The 23,298-nt window shown below is 26.5% G+C and overlaps 1 protein-coding gene across 2 annotated transcripts; it reads left to right on the top strand.

Annotated features, from left to right (window-relative positions):
• Positions 1 to 9,269: 9,269 nt before the first annotated feature.
• Positions 9,270 to 19,266, top strand: LOC112603204. 2 transcript variants are annotated; one of them, XM_025351683.1, is made up of 8 exons: positions 9,270 to 10,012; positions 12,369 to 12,629; positions 13,317 to 13,674; positions 13,985 to 14,620; positions 15,348 to 15,686; positions 16,032 to 16,360; positions 17,538 to 18,145; positions 18,255 to 19,266. In XM_025351683.1, the coding sequence occupies exons 1-8, from the start codon at positions 9,752 to 9,754 to the stop codon at positions 18,661 to 18,663; spliced, it is 3,201 nt and encodes a 1,066-aa protein (XP_025207468.1). In that variant the 5' UTR covers positions 9,270 to 9,751; the 3' UTR covers positions 18,664 to 19,266. The 2 variants fall into 2 exon arrangements, with proteins under 2 accessions (XP_025207468.1, XP_025207469.1); XM_025351684.1 differs by lacking the exon at positions 9,270 to 10,012 and having other exon boundaries at positions 12,582 to 12,652; positions 18,255 to 19,265.
• The last annotated feature ends 4,032 nt before the right edge of the window (positions 19,267 to 23,298 follow it).

Raw genomic sequence — 23,298 nt, 5'->3', positions numbered from 1 at the left:
ACAAAATACGCTGTTGTATATTCTTAGTAATTTTTCACAAAAATTATAGTTTTGTATAAACTAAAACCAAATTGTCTTCGAATTGTTATAAAACCATCAAATGTTCACAGACTATAGTTTATAGAGAAGAACTTATAAAGCAGAGACTAAAATATATATTTTTTAGTATTACACACTTTATATTCAACTTGGAGTTACCGTGAGGGGCTCTTTCTTTTCTCTAACTTTTTCAAAATAAGCATTCATTTTATTTTTAATATTACTTTCAACGTTAGTGTGCCCTACAGGAATGTTATTATTAGTACGATTGTAATAAGTTGTAACAGTAGATGTAGTTGATTCAATTTTTAATTTTTTTATTAGTCACTTATACATTATTAATATTTTAATATTGTAATATACTTAATTTTTCAAAACCAATAATGAATAAAGTATAAACGTAAATTGATTAAATAAAATCTTAAGTCTTGGGTTCATAGATCGTCGTTAACTAATAATTATTAGTTTAATCATATATTATTTTATCATACACTAAACATAATACTATACTGTAAGATTAATCAATGTTTTAATAATACAATAAACATTCTAAAAATAGCAATATTTATGGATAATATAAGAAAGTAAACAAATAGTCAAAATATTGATAACATAGATATTGGATGGTATACAATATACATTAAATTCTTATCTATTTCCCAGCAATAATTTTTAAATTAATGGAGAACAAACTATAAAAAAGGTTATTAGTTATTACAGGTCATTAGGTGCACACTTTTTAATTTCGTATTACACACTTGGCAATTTGTACTACACACAATTTTAGTCCCTGCTTATAGGTAGAATACAGAATGTACCAATAAGTTTATATTTCATGTATATTATATCAGTGTACTTACACATAGTAACTTGTGTACCGGCGCATCGTCTATTGTACTTATTAGACAATAAATCAATAACCACTTTAAAGTCGGTTTGACGAGATGCAATTTTTAATCAATAGATGAAGTAATAACATTTGACTAATTTAAGGTTTTTACTGCAACAAATTATGGTAAAAGTAAAACATAAAACTTTATAATTTTACTATTAATCAATATAACTATTTATTCGATGTTAAACATCCAATATAAATTTTGAAAATCTGGCCAAAAATAAATCTACTTTATTAGGTATATAGTAAATTTATAAATAATAAAATTGAATATTGTCACATTAAATAGTTTTTTGATATTGTCATTTGTCAATACATTATTTAATACTTAAATTTATTTATATTTTCTACTGTAATTTATCTAATACATAGTTAATAATTATACTAATATATAATTTTGAGTATTCGTTATTGTGCTAGCCAACCAACTACCAAGTACTAGTTTCGTGTCGTGTGTACGTGTATTCGCATTAGTTGGCCACTATTGTATAGATTTCACAGCAACCAGGTATTAGGTACAATTGGTACAAACTCAACAAAGGATATTTTTGATATTTTATAAATTATTTCATTAGCAAAAAGAGTGATTAACTATTATACTTGCCAAATGTATAAGTATATTATATACCTACGTCCTACACAAAATAAAAATATATATCTACATACATATAACATAAATCTATATTACATAAATATATTTAATATATTTAATCGGTAAAAAAAATTTGGTTTAAACACTTTAGTTTTATTCTACAAAAAATATAGAGTGAAAATTTCCAAGGAATATAATTTAACAGAAATTCAAGTAATGTTATCTTTTTTTAATAAATTTAAATTTAAGAAAGCACTTTAATAGCTTCTTTAATGTATAAAAAATATTAGATGAGTTTTTTTTACAATTAGGATATGCAATGTAGTTATGTAAGTACTTGTACTGACGGAATCGATGTACCTATTCAATTTTAATTCTCTGATTTGCTATGCTATTAATATATATAAAAAATAAATAAATACAATAGTAAGTACTATAAATAATAATTTAATCAAACAAATCGTATTTAGCTAACTGATATTTGGTAAGGATAAAAAAATTAATAAAATAAATTAAGCTTTTTTTATTCTTTAAATATTTAAAAAATATATCTGTTTATTAAATGTATATGATGAAACCAAAAGATACTGCAAAAAGGTATATTATTATCAAAATGGTGCAATATGAATTTATGGAACATGTTGAAATAAAGATTTTTGGGACACCGTAGGTAATAAAAAAATGGGTCGCCTAGACTTACTAGTGATTTAGTCGTTATATTATAACTATACCTAAAATGTGGGTACGCAATTTATTATAAAATGAAACTAACTGCATGTGACGGCATCCATGGTAACTATAACGAATAGATAAAATAAATATGAGGAACTGACTACCTATCTATAATAGATGTATGTCATACTACTCATACTTATGATTAGGTACCTATGTTGTTAGGTTCCTAGGGTAACGATAATAATGAAAATTCAACAAAACATTTATGTGACTTTTTTCTTTATTAAAGTTTTCTCAATTTCCCTAGAATATGAAAACTATAGGTGTACTTAAAATGGTTCCATCAGTAATTGAGTAATATGCTCCAATCATAGGTGCTTATTCTGAACAAAATAACTCTTTTTTCTGCTAAAATATTATTTTTATTTTATATATCTTAAAATAATCTATACATGATTTTAAAATGATTTTAATAATTTATAAGTGGGTATACGCCGTATATAAAATAATATAAATTAGGTATACTTATTATGTTAAAATATATAGATTATAGATATATAAAGAGATGCGAGTTTGTAATAATAACAAATAATATAACGACTAAAACAATTGTTATTTTTGATAGTTTTTGGTACTCTCAGAAATTTGCTAATAGGTTAATTTAACAAACAGAGTGACATCATTTCTACAATGCTGAGAGATAGATGAACAACATTTTTATATTGTATAACCATCTCGATACAGAATGACATATACGACGATTATGAGTTATAATTCTAAATACAATTATTATATGATTACGTTTTTTGTTTTTAATTTTAATGCCGAAAAATGCTCTATAAATGATTAAATTATCTTTATATTTTAATTAGGTAAAAAAAATTTAAAGTAATTACCTAAATACATTTTTTATTTTTAGTCTGTATATTATAGTATTTAATTATTTTTGTATTTTTTTGTTTTAATAAAACATTTTCGGCCTAACATTTTTTTATTAATCCTAGGGACCAGGACTCAAAGTCTTAAAGACAGTGCCATGTATATTTTAAACTGAGTAATATACATTAAGAATGGATGATTTTAAATACAAAACAAGTATAATAACTTATAATTTTTTTGGCTGTGTGCGTATTTATTTTTTTTTTTTTTTAATTAAATAACGTAATACCTATAAAAACTAAAATAATTAGTTCAAACCGAATTTACAGATATAATCACATGTTAAAGTTATATGTTCTCTGGTTCTCAATAAAAACGTGAACGTTTTTATTTTTGTGTTAGAATTACATAATATGTATACGTAGCGAAAAAATTACATTATTACGAATATAAATAGATAATATTATTGGCAATGGCATAGCAATTGTTGCTGAGGGTGGTGCAGTCCTTTGCCTCTGTGAAATAGTAAAAATATGATTTTGTGAACATATCATTTAAAACATATAAGCATGTATTAAAATATTTATGAAAATTGAAAGTTTCTGTAAAAGTCTAAAATCGTATATACCAAGGTAATTAGCATACTTAAGTTAAGATTTTAAAAGTTACCTTAGTCAAGCATTTTTATATAACACATTTTCAGCTCACTCCCAAGAGCAAAATGTTGAATACATTATTAATAAAATTGTTGGTTATTCATAATTTATAAATTATAGCTAATAATTCATAAACTATTTTAAATTTTAACTAACTTTTGAATTTTCAATGAAAAAAAAAAACAGAATTTATTTAAACTATACATAAAAGTGAAAAATACAGGGTTAGCAAAAATTTATTGTTTTCTTTTTTGTAGTATTTTTTTTTATTTTATTCAATTTATAGTAAGTTTTTTCTGGAAAAATAAATAATCAAAACCAATAGATAAAACAATATTAATATTACAATTTTAAAATATTAATAATGATTTTTATTTATCTAGGTATTTAACTATTTAAAACTTAATCATTTAAAAGTTTTTTCTTGTTTCATAATATTTCTACAAAAAAAAACGTTAGTTTAATTTATAAGCTTATATTGTTCAATTAAAATATTGTAGCGCTGTTAATAAATAGCTTATTTAAATTAAATTATTTAAGTAATATAGAAAGAGAATTGGAATTCAAATGACAAACAATATTTTTATTACTTTTGCAAACTTTGTTATCAAAATTATTAACATATTTTATTTTATAATTAACTGTCTGCCTAAAATTAGCTATGCGTAATATTTGATCAGTTTACAGGTCAGCTATCAATATTATTTCAATGATGGTTTTCAAAAGTTGATTTTTTTCAGCGAAATCAAATTTCAAAAATCCTAATTGATTTAGGTATGTACCTAAAGTATAATTTATTTTTACAAATTATATACATGTAACTAATCTATATTATATTTGTGTAAGTATTTTAAAAATTGAATTAATACAAGTACTTTATTCCATTATTATAGGTATTCAAATATCTGTATAATTTTTAACTTTTAATATTTAGAAAATAAATGGCTATAATTGCCTATAGATAATTATCACAATATATCATTATGTCAAGACATCGGTATAATGTTTGTGCAAATAATGTTATTGTTTATTTTTTATTTAAAATATTTAAGTAAGATTACTAATATAGCTATACTTGTCCATAATATATAGGTACATTTTTATTACGTTCAATGTAATTTTAGATAAAGAATAAATGTTAGTTAGGTACCAAAGTCTCCGGAAATATAACACTCGATAACAAAAAAATGATTTCTGAGTGTAATTATATATTAGTTTTACAATAATATGTGTTTTTTGTGTGTGCGTCTGACGTCTGACGTCACCTTTAAGAGCATTAAAAACGCTTAAAATTAATTAATTAATAATGAAAATATTAATAATTTCATTATTAATATATTTTCTGGTAGAAAAATTAATCTAGTTGGTACTATGAGAGAATTAAACAATTCCGAGTAATCTTCTTAATAATAGGGATAACAATAAAACAGGAAAAACGGGATTTTTTACAAAAAAACTAATTTTTAATAAAATATAAATGATTGTTATACATAGATGAAATTAATTCAAAAACGAATTACTGTAAACACTTTATATTTTTACAATTATTTAAATTGTCATTATTTATTCAAGGACTAAATTAAAAACTATTTTAAGCTATAAATAGTCAATTTTCGTTTTTTTTTTTTTTTAATTTCAATAAAAATGTTTAAACTTTGTTAAAGTATTTGAATAATTATTATAAAATTCAATATAAATGTTGCTTGCAAAAATTATAAAATACATTCTAGCTTATTTCACAAATTATTTTTATGAGCCTCTGAAATATTTTATACATTTTGATTACCTATAATAGATATTCATGTGTAAAATAAAAATTTTTCATAAAATAGTTTTGGTTTTTTTGTTGTAATTCAAAAAATTATTAATCATATAAACTTGAAACATTCCACTTTTATTTAAGTTGTCATTTTATGTACCTACTTTATGCAATTTTTAAAATATCTTTACTAATTTATACTTAACACCTATCGAGTATAAATTGTACAAATAAGCGGTTTCCTACTTTATAATTTTGAGCAATAAACATATTGATTTGTGTATTTCATTTGTGTCTGTGTATAAAATTAGAATTGTTTGTTTATATACATGATCTAAGTATTTTTCAAAATTATTTGGTAAAACAAATAAAAATGTATAGAAAACAATTTTTTATAAAAGATTTTGATTTTTCTATGTAACTCAAAAACAAATCATCGTAAATACTTAAAATTTTTACAAAATTACTGCTTTTTATATACATCATACATAATAACATTTTAAAAATATTTCAACTCTTTTGAGATATTTATAGACATGCAAAATTTTCTCAAGATTTTTTTAGTTTTTAGCTCGATTTATTATCAAACCTTTACTCCTTTCTAAAAGTATAATTATCTATGTACTTATAAAAGTGACGTATAATATGAAATATAAATTACTTTATTTAAATTTTCATTCTTGATATTTTCTTAAAATTTAAATATACTTGATGGTAAGTATATGAATTATAGTATAACGGATTGATTCTTGTTGTTTATACCTTGTAATATATTTATTACAATATATATTCATATATTTATGAATGTTTATACATAAAGGATCATTTTATCCACTACAAGCTACAACCTAACTTTAAATTATATATCTAATTGGTTCATTAACATTTTTAATGCTAATAGCCAACACACCGAAATATAACTAAATTATGAAGAAGGTACCTAAATAAAAAAATAATATTATTATTTATTATAATTATTATTCTCTATTAGCTGCTTATTATTACAGGAGAATTTAGGTATCTAAGCTATTTAGTTTAATTATTTTGAATTTTTATTCGTATAATATCAATATGTAAATTGTCAATACTGAATATTAAATTAATTACATTTTTAACTGAAATTTACTAACCTTGAAGAGCAAAGAAGCGAAACATATTTATATTTTAGATCTATTTGGGAGAATAGAGATTATGATCGATAAAATAAGCTAATTTTAATATTATTCTTTATTATTTTAAATTGGAAATATTTTTTACATTTTTCTATACACTTGTTTCTGAATATTATAAGTATACAGCATTAGAGTGTTTGAATAGGTGTCTTTGTTATCTAATTTATTATGTGTAGTCGATAATTATTGACGTTCATTTATCTTCAAAAATTAAAACGTTCGTGTAGACATGTAGTATTATGGTACCAATGTAATTATTATAATCAAGCAGACAATAAGTATAGGTATTAAGCATTAATTTATAATAGTTATAGTTATACCTGTATTATTTGTTGTTTGTTATCTTAATATTTTGGATTAGTTTTAAATAATTTAATGATTACAATATTTGTTAATTGTTATAATTTTATATTAATACTTTCCAAATAGGTAGGTATATTTATTATTACTTATTATAATGTCTTATAAATATGTACATTTCCAATTCCTTATTTTTAGATAAGTAAGTTACTTACTATAATATTTATTATTTGTATTGACAGTGGATCCAAATATCCCATGCTGTATAATATTACTAATATTAGTTAGGTAGTTTATATTTCATATTTAATAATATTTTTATATTACATTACAATATTAGTTTATAAATTCATTAACTTTTATTATTACAGGTAGGTGTACTCGTAAGTACCAATATGTGTACAGATGACAACAACAAATTAATAAATTTTATAGTTGTTAGGTAATAAGTAATAACTAATAATTAAAGCTAGGATTTTGATAACTTATGTTTTTTTTTCTTTGAGTACTATACAGTTCTAATCAAAAATTAAATTTGTTTCGTTGTATAATAATTTAGAACGTATAATTTTTATTTTGCATTGTTTTGTATTTTTTGCATTTTTATGGTATTTTTACAAAAATTACGCTAAATTTGTGAATTTAAACTCATTTTTTAATATGCGTTGTATAGATAATTAATTATCAACTCAAATTTGAATATATTTGATTAATTTACTTCTTAAAACACATTTTTACCTATTTTTGTATTATAAAAAAATTAAATAAATAATAATTAATATTGATAATTATTTTAAAATTAATTTTTTTTCTTCGTCTGAGTACATTTTTTTAGAGTTATTAGGTCATTTTTGCATTTTTGTGTAGTTTATAGGTCATTTAAATCCTAGCTCTACTAATAATATATTAATTATAAGTATAGTTGGTGTTGGTGATAACATAATATTAGTACAATTAATTAATTACGTTTCCATAATATGTTCTCAATGAACATTTAACGGATTAATATCATTAGGTAAATTCAATTTTCCAGTTTACTGTACTCGATGTCCTCAATATGTCAACTAGTAATGTATAAACTAAAATTGTTTCTATACTACCAAAATGGTGGTATTATACAGATAATATGTCAATAGAATATATAATACAATATAAATTATAATTTGCATTTTATATAATATCATCTCTTACATTGTTAATTATGTAGGTAATACAATTTTTTTACGACATGAACAATAAAGTTGTAAAGTTATATACAATATTAGTTAATACTACAATACATGAAGTGATCTAAAAGATTAGTAGATATGTCATAATATACCTAAACTATATTTTAGTGTAAAAATTAATGTGAAATTTATAAATTTTACAGTTAGAAAGATAAAAAAATCCAGACGTATTATAATATGAATTATGAGTACCTACCTATTATGCTGTTATATCAATAATATACCTACTCGTATAGTAATAAATCCGAATCTGCGAGTTTATTATACGATGATATATGAATTCTAAACACGAGTTTATGGATTGTTTACGAAAGCTACTGCACCAGACATGTTTATGCCGTGATAATAATATGTGCAAAGTCAGTCACCCCTTTCCGCCTCCCGCTGAGAGACCAACCCGTTCGGTCGGTAGCTGCTGTAACAATAATTATAATAATATGATGTAGGTATCTCATAACAAAAATATCATATTATGTCGTTTAGAACTACAGCGGTGGCCTTGGCCGGGCTACTTGAATATTATTATTATCATGTCAACAATTATATTTTCAGATTTTCAGTGTAATAAACATTGGTAAAAATATTGAATACGCGACTCTCGTCGCCATCGCCATCGACGTTTCGCAACGCGCGTCAGAGCTTTTAAAACGCATTTACACAAACGTGCGATGTGTTTTGGCCATATTGCGTGTACGCAATAAGTCTATTTTTTTCCTTTACAATACAAACCCGACAACTTACGAGTTACAACACCGTGGTAGCCGGTAGGTAATTTTATTTGTTCAAGCGAACGCGCTCGCGCTCGCCCCTGACACCTCCTATTATTGTACGTGTGAGAAAAAAAAAATTAGATTAAATTGTATTTATTTATTTTTTTTTTTTTTTTATCATATGAAATAGCGTCCGTCCGTCAGTAGACACATTGCCAACGCTAAATACACTATTCAGTATTTACCACCGCCTCGGCGCCGTCACCGTATCTATAGATAATATCATAGTCCAAGGGGCGGCCGGGCATCGGCAGGCAGACGTGTTTGCGCTTGCGCAGTGCCGACGACGTATTATCACACGCACACACGCACACACGTACATTCGCACACCGACGGTATCATCAATCGTGTCTGTATTTCTCCGTAAAAAAAAAACAAAATAATATAGGTATTGAAAAAAATATCGTAGAGTCGTCGCGAACGGCCGACGGTTGCGTTGTTCTCCGCTATCTAGGTACGGCGGACGTGCATTTGACTTGTGCGAACGAGTGAACCGACCGGACGGCCGTGGAGTTTTAATGGCAGTTAGGTAACCGAAAGAGATTAGACGATTTTTTTTCCGTTCAGGGTTTATTTTTTTGTTGCGCTAACCGCGGCCAACCCTTGCAACACGAGTATTTAGAACGACTGCTGCTGTGTGCACGTGATGAATATAATTGACGTGAACAGTACCGAACAGACGACTCCTCAGCTGCCACCCCTGTTACCGTTGGCTGCAAGACCGAGACGTCATAGCCGTCGGCCTACTGGCCGACACTTAGGAATATAACCACCAACTAGGTGCCATGCATCGTACCAATGTCATCGGTGGTGGTGGTGCAAACGGTCGTCGTTCTACTGTGGTCGTTGAAGAGTCTGATGTGACAGCGTCTTCAACATTTGTGGGAGTAGATGGATGTGATGATGACTTTGCTATAGATGACGAAGCAACAACTACAACCCTGATTTATGTTAAAAAAGAAACTATGGATGATGATGATGAAAGCAAACATCAATTGATCCACTTGCAGCATAAACAGCAACATGACACAAATGAAATAGAAGACGTGAGTATTGATTATCATGTAGGTACAAAATGTGATCTATAATTTTATGTTGACAATTAATCAAGAGAACTTGTCTGTTCTTAATATATCTTACATTATAATAAGAAAAACGATCAAAAAAAAAAAAGTTTCACTATAAATTAATATTTGAAAAATAGATATTGTCTTAACACATAAGTAGATATCATATAAATATAACTAATCATTAAATAATATAGATACACTTATATCATTTTATGTTCTTTGATGTAGTTTATTAAAGAATTTATTTAAATATTTTATTAATTATGACCAAAGTTTTTTACTAATAATTGTTATTAATTATGTTTTGTAATTAGTAATTAAAAAAGATAAGGAAACTTAATCAGATCCAATTTTTGTTTACCTTTTTCTTTCAATGTAAATATACAAAGAAAGTGTTCATTTACTTTAAATTTTTAAATAATACCTACAATCATTTTTGATTATTGGTAAATCACATAGGTACCTAGGTATTAGACTAGGTATATACTTATTGTTAGATCACATTAACACACAATGTGCTAGTGTTGATCATCAATTCATATTTCATTTTAATTTACTAAATAGTATAAATGAAAGCACTATGGCAATTCAAAGCCAGGTTAAAAAAAAAACTAATATATTTAACTAGCTAAAGGGTATGAATGCTTAAAAAGGCTTTTGTAGTTAATATTTTCTCATAATTCATTAATTTTTAATATAGATACTTGCCTATAATATATATTTTTAAATTAATGTTTCCTTCGAAAGATTAATAAAATAAAATTTATACTGATCTAAAATTAGATCATAAGTCTGATCTCACCATATAGACAGTCTAGTGCAACTAAACATAGATTTTAGGGAGCAGATCCCATTAATCTTTATCCTATTGTTTAAAAAAATATTCAACCTAAAGTAGACTATTTTATTCATTTTATTGTATCTTTTTTATTTTTCAATGTATTATAATTACTATATTTTTAATGATTATACAATATATTTAATATTAGCAAAAAGTAAAAATAAACACATCAAGTTTGTGGTTTAATATGTATTATCTCAAAACTTGTTTTTTTACTGTACTTATCAAAAATTGATTTTAAGTTATTTGTAATATCTCAGTGAATATTTAAAAACAATAAATCAGTTAACATACCTGTCATTAATACATTTTTAATTACTATATACTTGAAAAATTGCACTTATGTTTTCCAAAACTTACTGGAACTATGAAAACAATTTTAAAAAAATTATACAAGTTAAGAAAAGTTTATTTTTACGTGATATTTCCTTGAATATAATATCATTAATAATAATGACTGTGGTAACCATCACTATTATCAAACCATTCTAAAAAATAATCTAAAATGAAATAATTTAAAGCATTAATGTTTAAATAATGGATTTGAATAATCAAAAAACACAATATTTGTTTAAATTAAATATTTATCTATTTAAAATTTAATAACTATGATTTGGATTTTTGGGAATGCTATTCAGTCTGTGCGTACTAAAGATCTCTTAGTATCCTCCAACTTTTATCCATAATCCAGTTGGACTCTGATAATTACTTATTAGTTTAGTACTTAAAAAACATTGAAATAAGTAAAAAAATGATAACCCTCTCTCCCCAAGTTCCAATAAAGAAATATGGTCTCTCTTTAAATACTTGTATGTATTTCCACCTAACCTAACCTTGTATTATAATATATTAGATATTTCTGCTTGTACTGAGTATATTTTTCTAAAACTTATTAATCAATAGTTTAAATACTGAGTAATCTTTCTTTTTTCAAGAAAACATATTGATTCCTTTTAAGTTACTTTTTACACTAAAATAATTACATCATTATAAAAACAAAAAACTTAGTCTTAGCTTTTATATTTTTTAAAAAATAAAAATATTTAGTATTGCTTATTGTAACAAAAACAAACAAAAATAGAATATATCGACTAATTTAATTTAATTTTAATTCTTTATTAAATATGCACAAGAGAAAATTATAGAAAAAAGATTTGATTTTTGTTCAATTATCATCTGCATTATTTTAATGTAAAAAATATATAAAACTTATAAAAAGATTTTTTTTTAAACCACTGAAATTAGAAAAATAAGGACCTTCAGTTTTAATACTTCAAAATATATTAACATGATATAAATTTCAAAAGCATTTAGTTAGATTTTTGTTAAAAAAAAATATAATGCTTTATATCCTTAACTCACTTATTAATAATTAATTATTAAATAGTCCCACTGTATTGAAAGATACTTTTATTAACTATTTACTAATAATTTGTGTGTATTTATGAACTATAAATATTGATTTTTATTTATTGAATTTCTTGTTTACAGATATATCGTCGTCACCGTCGGCCTAGATTGACAGCTGCAGCCGCTAAACATCAACAACTCCAGATTCAACATAATCAGCAGTTTGACAACATCACATCATCGTCAGCATCAACTACTACCACCAATCGCCAAGAACGGCTTATGCTAGTATCTGTTGATTCTGGTAGTGTTGGAAGTGGCCGACATCGACAACCATCATCATCGGTTCCTCAATTTTGTTGTTCAAGCACCACTGCAGCAGCAGGAATACAACAGCAACAAGTAAAATGATTGAATATTATAAGGTTTGGTTTTAAAAATTATTTATAAAATATTCAGCGTATTACCATTTAAGACACTGAACTCAAGTTTTTTAAAAAATAGATGCATCTTCAAATAAGTGATTCAACTATGATTTAGTTTTACATACCCATTTTAGTTATGACATCTACATAAACCATGAGCTGTGTCATTAAATATGTCACCAATACTATTATTCTCTATGTATTTCTCGCCGGTATATATTCGCATGCACATTAAATTTGACATTTAAATAATACTTGCAGATGCATTTGAATAATTCATAGCTGTATAATATCGTTATTGCACTATAGTGTTGTGTGGTAATAATAGTGGATCACCGATATCGCGATGCAAATGCATATAATATTATTACGATATTATTATTGTTATTATGTCGTCTGTGGACTGGTTATGTAATAATACTGATTTGTGCCGAGTTTTTACTGCAATAAATCGGTTGTTGTTATTTACGATACGTATTGATACAATTATTACTCGTTCATCACTTTCAAAATGTGGGTACTTAACAATATTTACTGTTACCGTGAGCAATTATAATAAGTTAATCAATAATATTACCTTAATATTAATCACATAACACGAATACTAAGGATTACAAAAAATGTTTAAGTACATACTGTTTCATCGTTTTGTTTTTTTCTATAGCATCAGCATCATCATAACCAACAACAACAGCAACAACAAATTCCGCCTTCTAATACCGTTGTAATGATCAAAGAAGAAGATGTATCCATGTCAACCGCGGTTGGTGGTGATAATTTGCATCACCATCACCATCATCATCAACATCAGCACCATCATCAGCAACAACAGCATAATATGAATACGGCAGCGGCGGTAACAATCGTCACTAACAATAATAACAACACCACTAATGCCACTTCTTCGTCACCACCTCCACCACGACGCCTGTGTCTGGTATGCGGCGACGTTGCTTCAGGTTTCCATTATGGCGTAGCATCCTGTGAAGCTTGCAAGGCGTTCTTCAAGCGCACCATACAGGGTTTGTACAAGCCCATGTTCTGTTTTTTTTTTTTTTTTTTAACCTATCTATTTCCTTACGACTTACCTACTTACACCGCATTCTTAATACTCGCACTTAACTAATCCCCGAATTGCCTATCCTCACGCCGTGGAATCTCATCACGTCATACCTATTTCAGCAACTATCTGTTATTATTACCATTATCACTACCAACAAATCCCTCGCTGTGCGCGATTGTAGAGTACACAATTCAATTCGTAGTTACTAACTAAAATACCTGTTGTGATAAATTGTATTAGGTATAACTATCCTTAATTTTAATATGAAGGTAACATCGAGTATACATGTCCTGCCAGTGGAGATTGTGAAATCAATAAACGACGGCGGAAAGCATGTCAGGCATGTCGGATGCAGAAATGTCTGAGGACCGGCATGCTCAAAGAAGGCGTACGTCTGGATCGGGTGCGCGGTGGTCGTCAAAAGTATCGAAGACAGCCGTCTACTCCTATACCTACTGCGGCGATCTCTGTCGTCCAATCGACACCACAAACTGTGCATCAGCAACAGCAATCTACTGCAGCGACAACTGTCAATAATTCTATTCACCACCACCACCATCATCATACGCACAACAATGCTGCATCGTCTATACATCATCACCACCATCAACAGCAGTCTTTTAACAATGGTTTTGGAAACAATAAAATTATTACTCATCACCATTCATATCACCATCAACAATTGAACTCAGTGCCTCGTCAAATGTGTTCAAACGGTAGTAATGGTACAACTGCTGCAATGTCAGTACACAGCAATCATCACCACAGATTACTTAACAGCAATGGAAGAGGAACTAGTGGGTGGAACAACAATAATGACGATGGTGTGTGTATCAAACAAGAGTATGAACAGCAGTGTTGTTGTAATGATTCTGTAACTGCAGTTGATGCAATCAAGGAGTGTGGTGAGTTTTAAAGTTAATATAATAATTATTTTATTCAATAATTTTAAAAGGTTTAAGTAAATTAGTTGTATTATCACTAGATTCGAAATTTTAAGTGTTACATTTATTCATGTTTAATATTTTATCAAATGTCAGTTGAATTAAATTGCGATATTATGTTAATAAGACGTCAAACCCTCATGCATCTATCTTACAAGCACACACATATCAATATGTGTTGTGCTTCTACAGAACTAATTTTGTGTTATTAGCTAACTAGATGATTATCCTAATCTAACTTATCTTTAACTAACCTAGATTGAATTTACCTATCATTCAACTTAAAAGTTAAAATATTAATTAGGAAATCTCAAAATCTTTTATTGATATTTAAATCTTAAAATTTTTATATTTTACATATCTAACTATAACTTATTTTGAAATAAAAATCTCAATACAAGCCTATAGATATCTTATAAGATGATCTAGATTATACTCTTACTTTTAAGCTGAAAAATATCAATTGACATTAATATTAAAGCTAATAATACAAAATTAATTTGCCCGGATGAAGATTTGATATGTTTTACTTAGACTTATATGATTGAGACAACAAATTATGTAGATTTTGTGCTATCTTTAATATTAAAATATTTTAATATGTAGTGTATTCATTGTTTTGAATATATCTTGTTTTTTATCATTAAATTAAGTAAATAATAACTTTTGTATGTTTGGTTGTTTTTAGAAAAAATGTTGGAAGCCCTTAGACAATGTGAACCTGAGATGCCAACGCTATTAGGTAACGGGGACGGATTAACTAATGCCGCTCTCACAATGGAGTTTTTCACACAGTCCTCAACACTTGGTGTGCAACAAGGAACAGTAACCGGGGTGACAAGGGGTGGTGGTGTAGTTGAAGACAGTATATCTTCAACATCTCCATCTTCTACATCATCATCATCATCATCAGCAGCATCAGCAACATCATCACCATCAGTGGCAGCCACTATGGTGGTGCATACGCTCGCTGAACTATATGATAGAGAGCTGGTAAGCACCATAGGTTGGGCCAAGCAGATACCTGGTGCGTATACAAATTAATTTATACATGTATAATATTACATATATAGTTATGTTTAATTATAGATATATTATAAATTACAAATTGATGCAAAATTAATTGTTGACAAACTTTCTAATTTTTAATCTATCCATTGGTATTTAAAATTAATTTATTAAAAATGGTCTTAGGTATATAATTACTTTTAGAGTTTCTTTGTTTCTTATTTAAGGTAAGCCATTGCAAGTGTTTTTTTTTTTTTTTTTTAGCAAAAAGCCCTTTGACAAATCGATTTAAATGTGTTTATACATAGTCTTGATATCAATATATACATGATTTAATATTGAAAAAATGTATTTTTATCTGTAGGGTTCACAGACCTATCACTTAATGACCAAATGCGCCTATTGCAATCAACTTGGGCAGAACTATTGACATTAACCACGGCATTCCGTTCCTTAGAACAGTTTAATGCTCAAACTGGTGATGGTAGTAGTGACATTAATAAGATTGGCGTTGTTGGTGAAGAAGGTAGTGGCAATAGTCTTAAGTTGCGGTATGCTACAGACTATTGGTTAGATGAGAAGTTAGCTAAAGAGTGTTGTTCTACAACTAACGGCGCCTCTTCATCATCAAATGGTACAGCTAGTGGTACAGGAGTGATAACAACTCCAACTGTGCTAGACATTTACAATTTGGTTAGTATTATGGACCGAACAAACTTTGATTTCACTTTAATATAAATGTATGAATCCTAAATGTTTCCTTTTCCTTGAAAAATCGTTCATATAATTTTCTACAATACTAAAGTAAAAATGTAAAAATATAACTAAATCATTCTTATCTAATTTTAATTTAAATCATTATTTACTAAATATATGTGTCTAATAGAATTTACTGATAATCAATAATTTAATTGTTTATTTAAAAATTATATTAAAAATCAATATGATGCTTATTTACCAAGATATTCTATGAATAAAAGTAATTCGCTAATTTTTTTTTTTTTGAAAATAAAATATCAATAATTTTTTCTTGTTAAAATAACTAATACAATTTGATAATTCATGATTTATATTTAAAGTAATACAAGCATGTATAATACATTTATTTATTCTTAAATTATAAAATATATAATCTGTAAGGTATTCTGATTTTTATAAATGTGTTAACAAAATCCAATGATAAGCTAAAATATTTTAATAATTTATATTTAAAAGAAATTATTTTCTCCCATTTTATATAAATATTAAATAGTTTATTAGTAAAATCTACTAAAGTGTCTATTAAGGAGAAATATCTTTTATATATTTGTGCATTTAATTGTACAATTTAAATATGACATGATAGTGTATAATTCTTTCATCCTTGTAACATAAGCTTATGTTAGCTGTATTACCTTTATCAATCTAATATTTATTTACATAATTTGCTGACTAATTAATCATCATTACTGCTTAAACTGCTAATCGTAGTTTCATTTTATTTCACTTACAGCAATAGTTGTTAATAAAACTGAAATATATGTCTCCAGTCAGACAATATAAAAAGTAAAACAGTTATTTATAAAACATTTGATATTGTTACTTTATTATTGTACATATTTTGTGCCGATATGTATAAAGAATAATTATACTCATTTCCCGATGTTCTTTACTAAGCACCGCGTAATATGTAATAATTTTTATAAAATATCCGTATAGACCTAATTGCTTGAATGCAACATAACCAATTTTTAATTTACTTGATTTAGGATTGTAAAATAATAGTAAAAAAACTTATTTTATAATATACAAATAAATACTGTATAAATTTGAATAATGCATACAAATATAACATTAATAATTATCTGATTTTTGTTTGTGTGCTGCTTAGTCGGCTCATATAGTTCGACAATTTAGGGCAATAAATGGTGGAGAAGGCTTGACTTCAGATCAGTACTACCTGCTTAAGGCGTTAGTCTTGGCTAATTCTGATGATCTAACATTAGCATCATCATCATCAGCTGCAGCAACAACAGCAGCAGCCACTGAAAAGAACCACAGTACCAATAAAACGGCATCTAAAGGCAACGATGTAGTGGTTCAGCAGCAGCAATCAGCTGTCAAGCAATTTCGTGCTACCATTGCCCGTGCTCTTCAAACCCATTTAGAGATGACTGTGGCGGTGACGGCGGTATCAAATTGTTGTTGTTGTGACGGTAGTACCAATTGTTGCTCTACACCAACTATGACCATGGATTGTTGTGGAAATAGTGGAGCCACCACTACAGATGACAGTGGGATGACTACCAATTGCTGTAGCTGTTGCTGTAAAAATAACAGCAATAACAATTCTGCATCTAATCAGGTTGACAATGGTGGCGAGATTGTTGTTGTCGTTGACAACAATCAACAACAACATCATTGCCAACCACAACAACACATGGATACCTCAGGCATATCCACTACAGATGCTTCTTCGGCTACAGTTGTTGTTGTCGGGTTAGTAACATATTTAAAGCTATTAATATGTAATATTTTTTTTTATTTACTAATAAGACTATAATATTAATTATTATTTAAATTTATAATATATCATAATTTTCAACAGTACCACTAACAACATTGTGATGGAAGATGATGATTGCTGTGGAGGCACTCCATTAGTTGACAACCAACAACACCATCATCACCATTCTCATCATACAGAATCCACAGACTCTGCTTCGTCTAAGCTTATTCAATTGCTTATGTGTTTGCCTGCACTTCGGCAGGCTGATCAACTAATCCGGCAGTATTGGACCCGGGTTCACCGGGAAAATCAACAACAATTAGCTACTACCACTCAACCATTACAACCACAAAACACAGCTGCTACAGGTTCTGGAGTAGGTTTTGCCAGGCAATCTGCAGCTGCTGATCGATCATCATCTATAGGTAATGGCAGTGGTAGTAATGGTACAACTGTTGTCAAAATGAACAAATTGTTTGTCGAGATGTTGGAGGCCTGTTTGCGGTAATTACATTATTCAGTGATCGTCATATTGCTCCTCTGTATTCTGGGTGGTATTGCAGCATTAATAGCAGTGGTAGACATCACAGACTTTTAAACTACATAAGATAATTTAAAAACTCGTGTAATCAAATGAGGCATCATAACACATTTATTTGGTTGGAAAATTAACATAGATATAAATAGTCATTAATACTGTATAATATATAGTATATTTCTATGAAATTTTAACAACCAAAAACATGTTAGATGAACATCAAATTTTTATATGCAAAACATTCCGGGTTATTTATCTAGTTTAGTATGAAAGTCTGTGGGTAGTGTTTAATAGTTTTACAATAGTGGTAGTATTTTGTTTTGTTTTATATTTTTATCAATAGTTATAGCCATGGCAACAGTGAACGTTGATATAAGCGTTTATATATTTCCAATAAATAATAAATTCGCTACTGCCATATATCTTTAATTTATGTTAGAATTTTTGTGTCACTTGTGTTTCTTTTTTTTCATAATTATTTACCACAATACCCTCCTCTCATAAACATACCCAAATTATTATTGTATGTATAAATTGTATACGAACATTGTGGATGTACGTTTATGTATTAAAATATAATAGATATTTATATTATGACTATTTTAATTATAGACGAACAAATATTTTTAAAAATATGTACATACATATATATATACAATTTATACAATATATATGTATGTATAGTTTTAGTTTTATAATAATAATATTTTATTGCCAATCATTGTTATTGTTGAGATTGTTATAGTTTTTTTCTCTTTTATCATCGTTTGTTGTTAAATATTTATAGTAATATAAAATATACGTAATTATACGAAGACCCATAAAATTTATTTTAATATATTTTTGTATTTTATTTAGTGATTTCAGAAGCCACTAGTCAGTGTTTAATTAAAAAGGTTATATACTATGTTAAAGTTGTTTTATTGAATATTATTGAATGTTTCATTAACAAACTAATATGAAGGCGATGTTAATACCGTATTACCCAATGAACCTTAAGAATCTGATTAGTGATTACATAAACCCCTAGTATACACACATTTTAACAACTAAATCACAGTAGTTAGATGTACAATTTATTATAACCTTATAAAATATACATTTTTAAATAATTAAATCTATAATAAAAGACACAAAAATAAGAATTAAATTTAAGTATACAGTATTAATTAAATTAGATAAATTAAACATATTATACATTTATATAATAATATTTTTGTATTAAATTATTTTCAGTGCAAACAATCAAATGTTTTAAGTAAATACAAACTACTAATTCAATAAATGTAAAAAAAAAAATGGTATAATAACAATTAAATACCTAGTTAATATCTAAGTAAACTAAACAAAGACGATAATTTATTAATATTAGATTGAATAATTTCTTTTAGCTGTCCTATTTATTAGATCTTATTAGTTATTGATTACTTACCTACTATGTTCTGAATTACTTTACATATTAAGTATTAATTATGCAGAAATCATACCAATTATGTGTAGGTACCTATCTACTATCGATAAACTTATACTTAATCACTTATCATTTATTAGCAGATACTTTAAACAATATCAACAATCTCCTCTACAGCATTTACATGCCCAGTCTAGAACATAATAAGTGTCTAGACCGTCTAACACTGCAGGAAAAATGTACTTAATGTTAATACATACAGTACAAAGTAAGATGATATGTTTATTTTTTTCATGGTTATAAGTTATGTTAACAATTTAAACCTCAAAACTTTGCTATTTGAGTCTTAGGTTTCATTCTTTTGAACCAAAAGATAATTGTAGTCTGCAGTTCACTCTCACTCTTATACTTTTAATTTTATAACATCTATAACTACTATACAAGTATACAACTACTTGTACTAATTAGAAGTTATAGACTTATAGTACAGTTTTATAAAATTTAACTTGATAATAACTCCCATTTTAATATTTTTATTATATTGATACAATTTATTTTGATGCAATACTAATTATTTTTACCAATAGTTTAATATTTAAAAGTTTAAAATTATTAGTTTAATGATTAAACTCAAAATTCAATAAATAGGGAATTAGATTTTTAATTTTCACCAACAGTATTACTTTTGAAGTTTTTCTAAAAGAAATAATTTTTTAGAGAATAATCTATACTAATAATACTTCATAGTTGTTTTATGAATTATAAGAAAAAATGTATAATTTTTTTTCAATACATATACAAATCATTTATTATTTATTAAATTATGTAATTTTAAAGTAACATAAAATTTATGACTCTAAGTTGACTATTTGACATACCGCACAATAGTCTATTCATAAGAGAGAGTAATATATAGTCTTTGAATATAATTTTCAAAATATTTAAATTAAGTTGAAGTGCCTATTTTATGGACGTAGCCCGAAAAGTCATATTTTATTGACTTTTTAAAACTAACTTTAAAGATACGTTCAATTATACTCGTATAAACTAGTAGCTACTAAACAATGAAACTTAAAATTGTTCATTATCGCATATACTATTTGTATAAATTAAACGTTATCGCATTGTTCAAAATATAAATGTGCAGGGTTTGAAAATATATGTTAAGTTTGTGTTTTAATCATTTCATACATCGTCAATTAAAACTTTTTATTGAGGCTTAAACAAATATAAAATTGTATAGTTATCGACGTATCGTTATTTTTGCCGGAAAAATATAAATTTTAAGTGCAAGTTTTATAAGTATGTTATTATCTTTAATTAAAAATATTTAACACTTGCAATAGATGTTTATAGCTTTTAAATTACATATGATTCTTCATTATCCTTTCAGCGCATTTTAAAGTGTTATTTTGTCGTTTTGATGCATTATGAGATTTATTAGCGCATTTTTTTAAATGTATAAGCTTACTTGAATATTTTAACTAATGTATATTATTTTAATATTATATATAAATATATAATTCTTTCTAAAACCTTAAAGTCTAAAAAATATACTATTTCAATTTTGTTCATCTGAAGTTCAAATTTGGACGAAATGATACATATTGATAATAAATTCCTACAAATGTCAGTTATTTTTTTTGTAATTTAACCTATTCCACTTAACCTATTTGTGGGGACTTATACGTGCCTATATATTATTCACACATTTTTGTACACTTACCCTTCACAATGGTATTTTAAAAACATTTAGATTACTTGTAATAAGTTATATTACATATTAATATCGTATTACTTATAGTAAAATAAATTATAATGATGATAATTATCTAATTGATAATTATAAAAATATTAACGATATAAAATAAACTTAGTAATTTAACCAATATCCGGACTGTCTCCACTCAGAATTATTTTATTTATGCAATGATTTATCATTGATATTTAAAATTTATTGTTGGACTTGTTGGAGCCAATGCATTTTTTCATATATAAAATAGCAAATGAGTTTAATCGTTTTTGACTCATTGACTTATTGTTGATACTTCAATATTTGCCACGTTTTCGATGAATTTCCTAGTTTATTGAAAAACCAATGGCGTAGCATGAAACTTGGTGGACCTGGGGCCTATAAAAGTTATAGAGGGCCATAACGTGAAAATTAAACAGTGATTTTATGAGGTAAAAAAAAAAATGCATGTAAAGGTACCTGTTTTATTTTACTGCTTATAATAAAATTTTAAGAACAATAATAATAAAATATAAAGTGTTATATTACAAGATATGATTAAAAATTAACTTTCCTATCCTTCATTCGAGCAAACTTGTGAATGACTTCATTCAAATTGAATTGTTGTGCCCGCTTATTTTCGATGGAAATAATTGACAAACCACTCAACCGTTCCTCTAAAATCGTACTTCGTAAATAATCTTTTATTATTTTTAATCTTGTGAATGATTGTTCTGCTGCTGCAACAAATAAATAGCCTATAGGTTACGTCAAGTATAGAATAAAAGTAGTGCATGCATCAGGGCATGTTTTTTTAAGAAGAGAATGTTCAATATATAACATTTCTGCAATTTCTTTTGCTGTCTTTAACTTGATTGATATTATGCCTTTAAAACATGATCGAAAATATAGTATCTAAATATGATGAACAAAATCTGGAAAAATATCTTGGTTATACTTTTTTTGTAGTGTTTCTGTTGACTTTATGAAATAAAAATATTTTGGTACTAAATAGGTATTTATCTAAATATTATTTAAGTATAATCAAAGATACCAAAAAGTTGCAGTTCGTTGATCGTTGTGGTGCAGCTATTATCGCGTAGAGCATTCAATTTTATCTAATACCACGCGATAAGCTATAAGTTTATTTTTATAAAAACTCCCCATTTGAAGAACTAATGACGTAATATGATGATTTGCCGTCACTGTACAGTGTTTTTTGTATTTTTCATAGTCAAATTATTTTCAATGTAAATATTATTTAATAAATAAATAAAAAAATATATTAAATATTTTTTTTTATGTAATGGTATTATAACCGTTTAGGTTTATGGCCTCCCAACTTGGACTTAACTTAGGGGCCCCGGTGGCTTCGGCCTAAATACGCTACTATGAAAAATCTTTTTACCCTTGCTATAGTTACTGGAATAGTAGGTAAAAAATATTTGGAGAATAATATATT

This window comes from Melanaphis sacchari, unplaced genomic scaffold, assembly GCF_002803265.2.
Source record: "Melanaphis sacchari strain LSU unplaced genomic scaffold, SCAv2.0 Contig9_pilon_pilon, whole genome shotgun sequence".
NCBI lineage: Eukaryota > Metazoa > Arthropoda > Insecta > Hemiptera > Aphididae > Melanaphis > Melanaphis sacchari.
The sequence above is the reverse complement of the archived record's forward strand: the minus strand, read 5'-3'. Positions and strand labels throughout refer to the sequence as shown.

Excerpts from the sequence above, each read along its gene's own strand:
- LOC112603204 (XM_025351683.1), top strand. The coding sequence starts at position 9,752 with ATGCATCGTACCAATGTCATCGGTGGTGGTGGTGCAAACGGTCGTCGT. Across the intron at positions 10,013-12,368 it reads ACACAAATGAAATAGAAGAC|ATATATCGTCGTCACCGTCG; the intron begins GTGAGTATTGAT and ends TCTTGTTTACAG. Across the intron at positions 14,621-15,347 it reads TGATGCAATCAAGGAGTGTG|AAAAAATGTTGGAAGCCCTT; the intron begins GTGAGTTTTAAA and ends GGTTGTTTTTAG.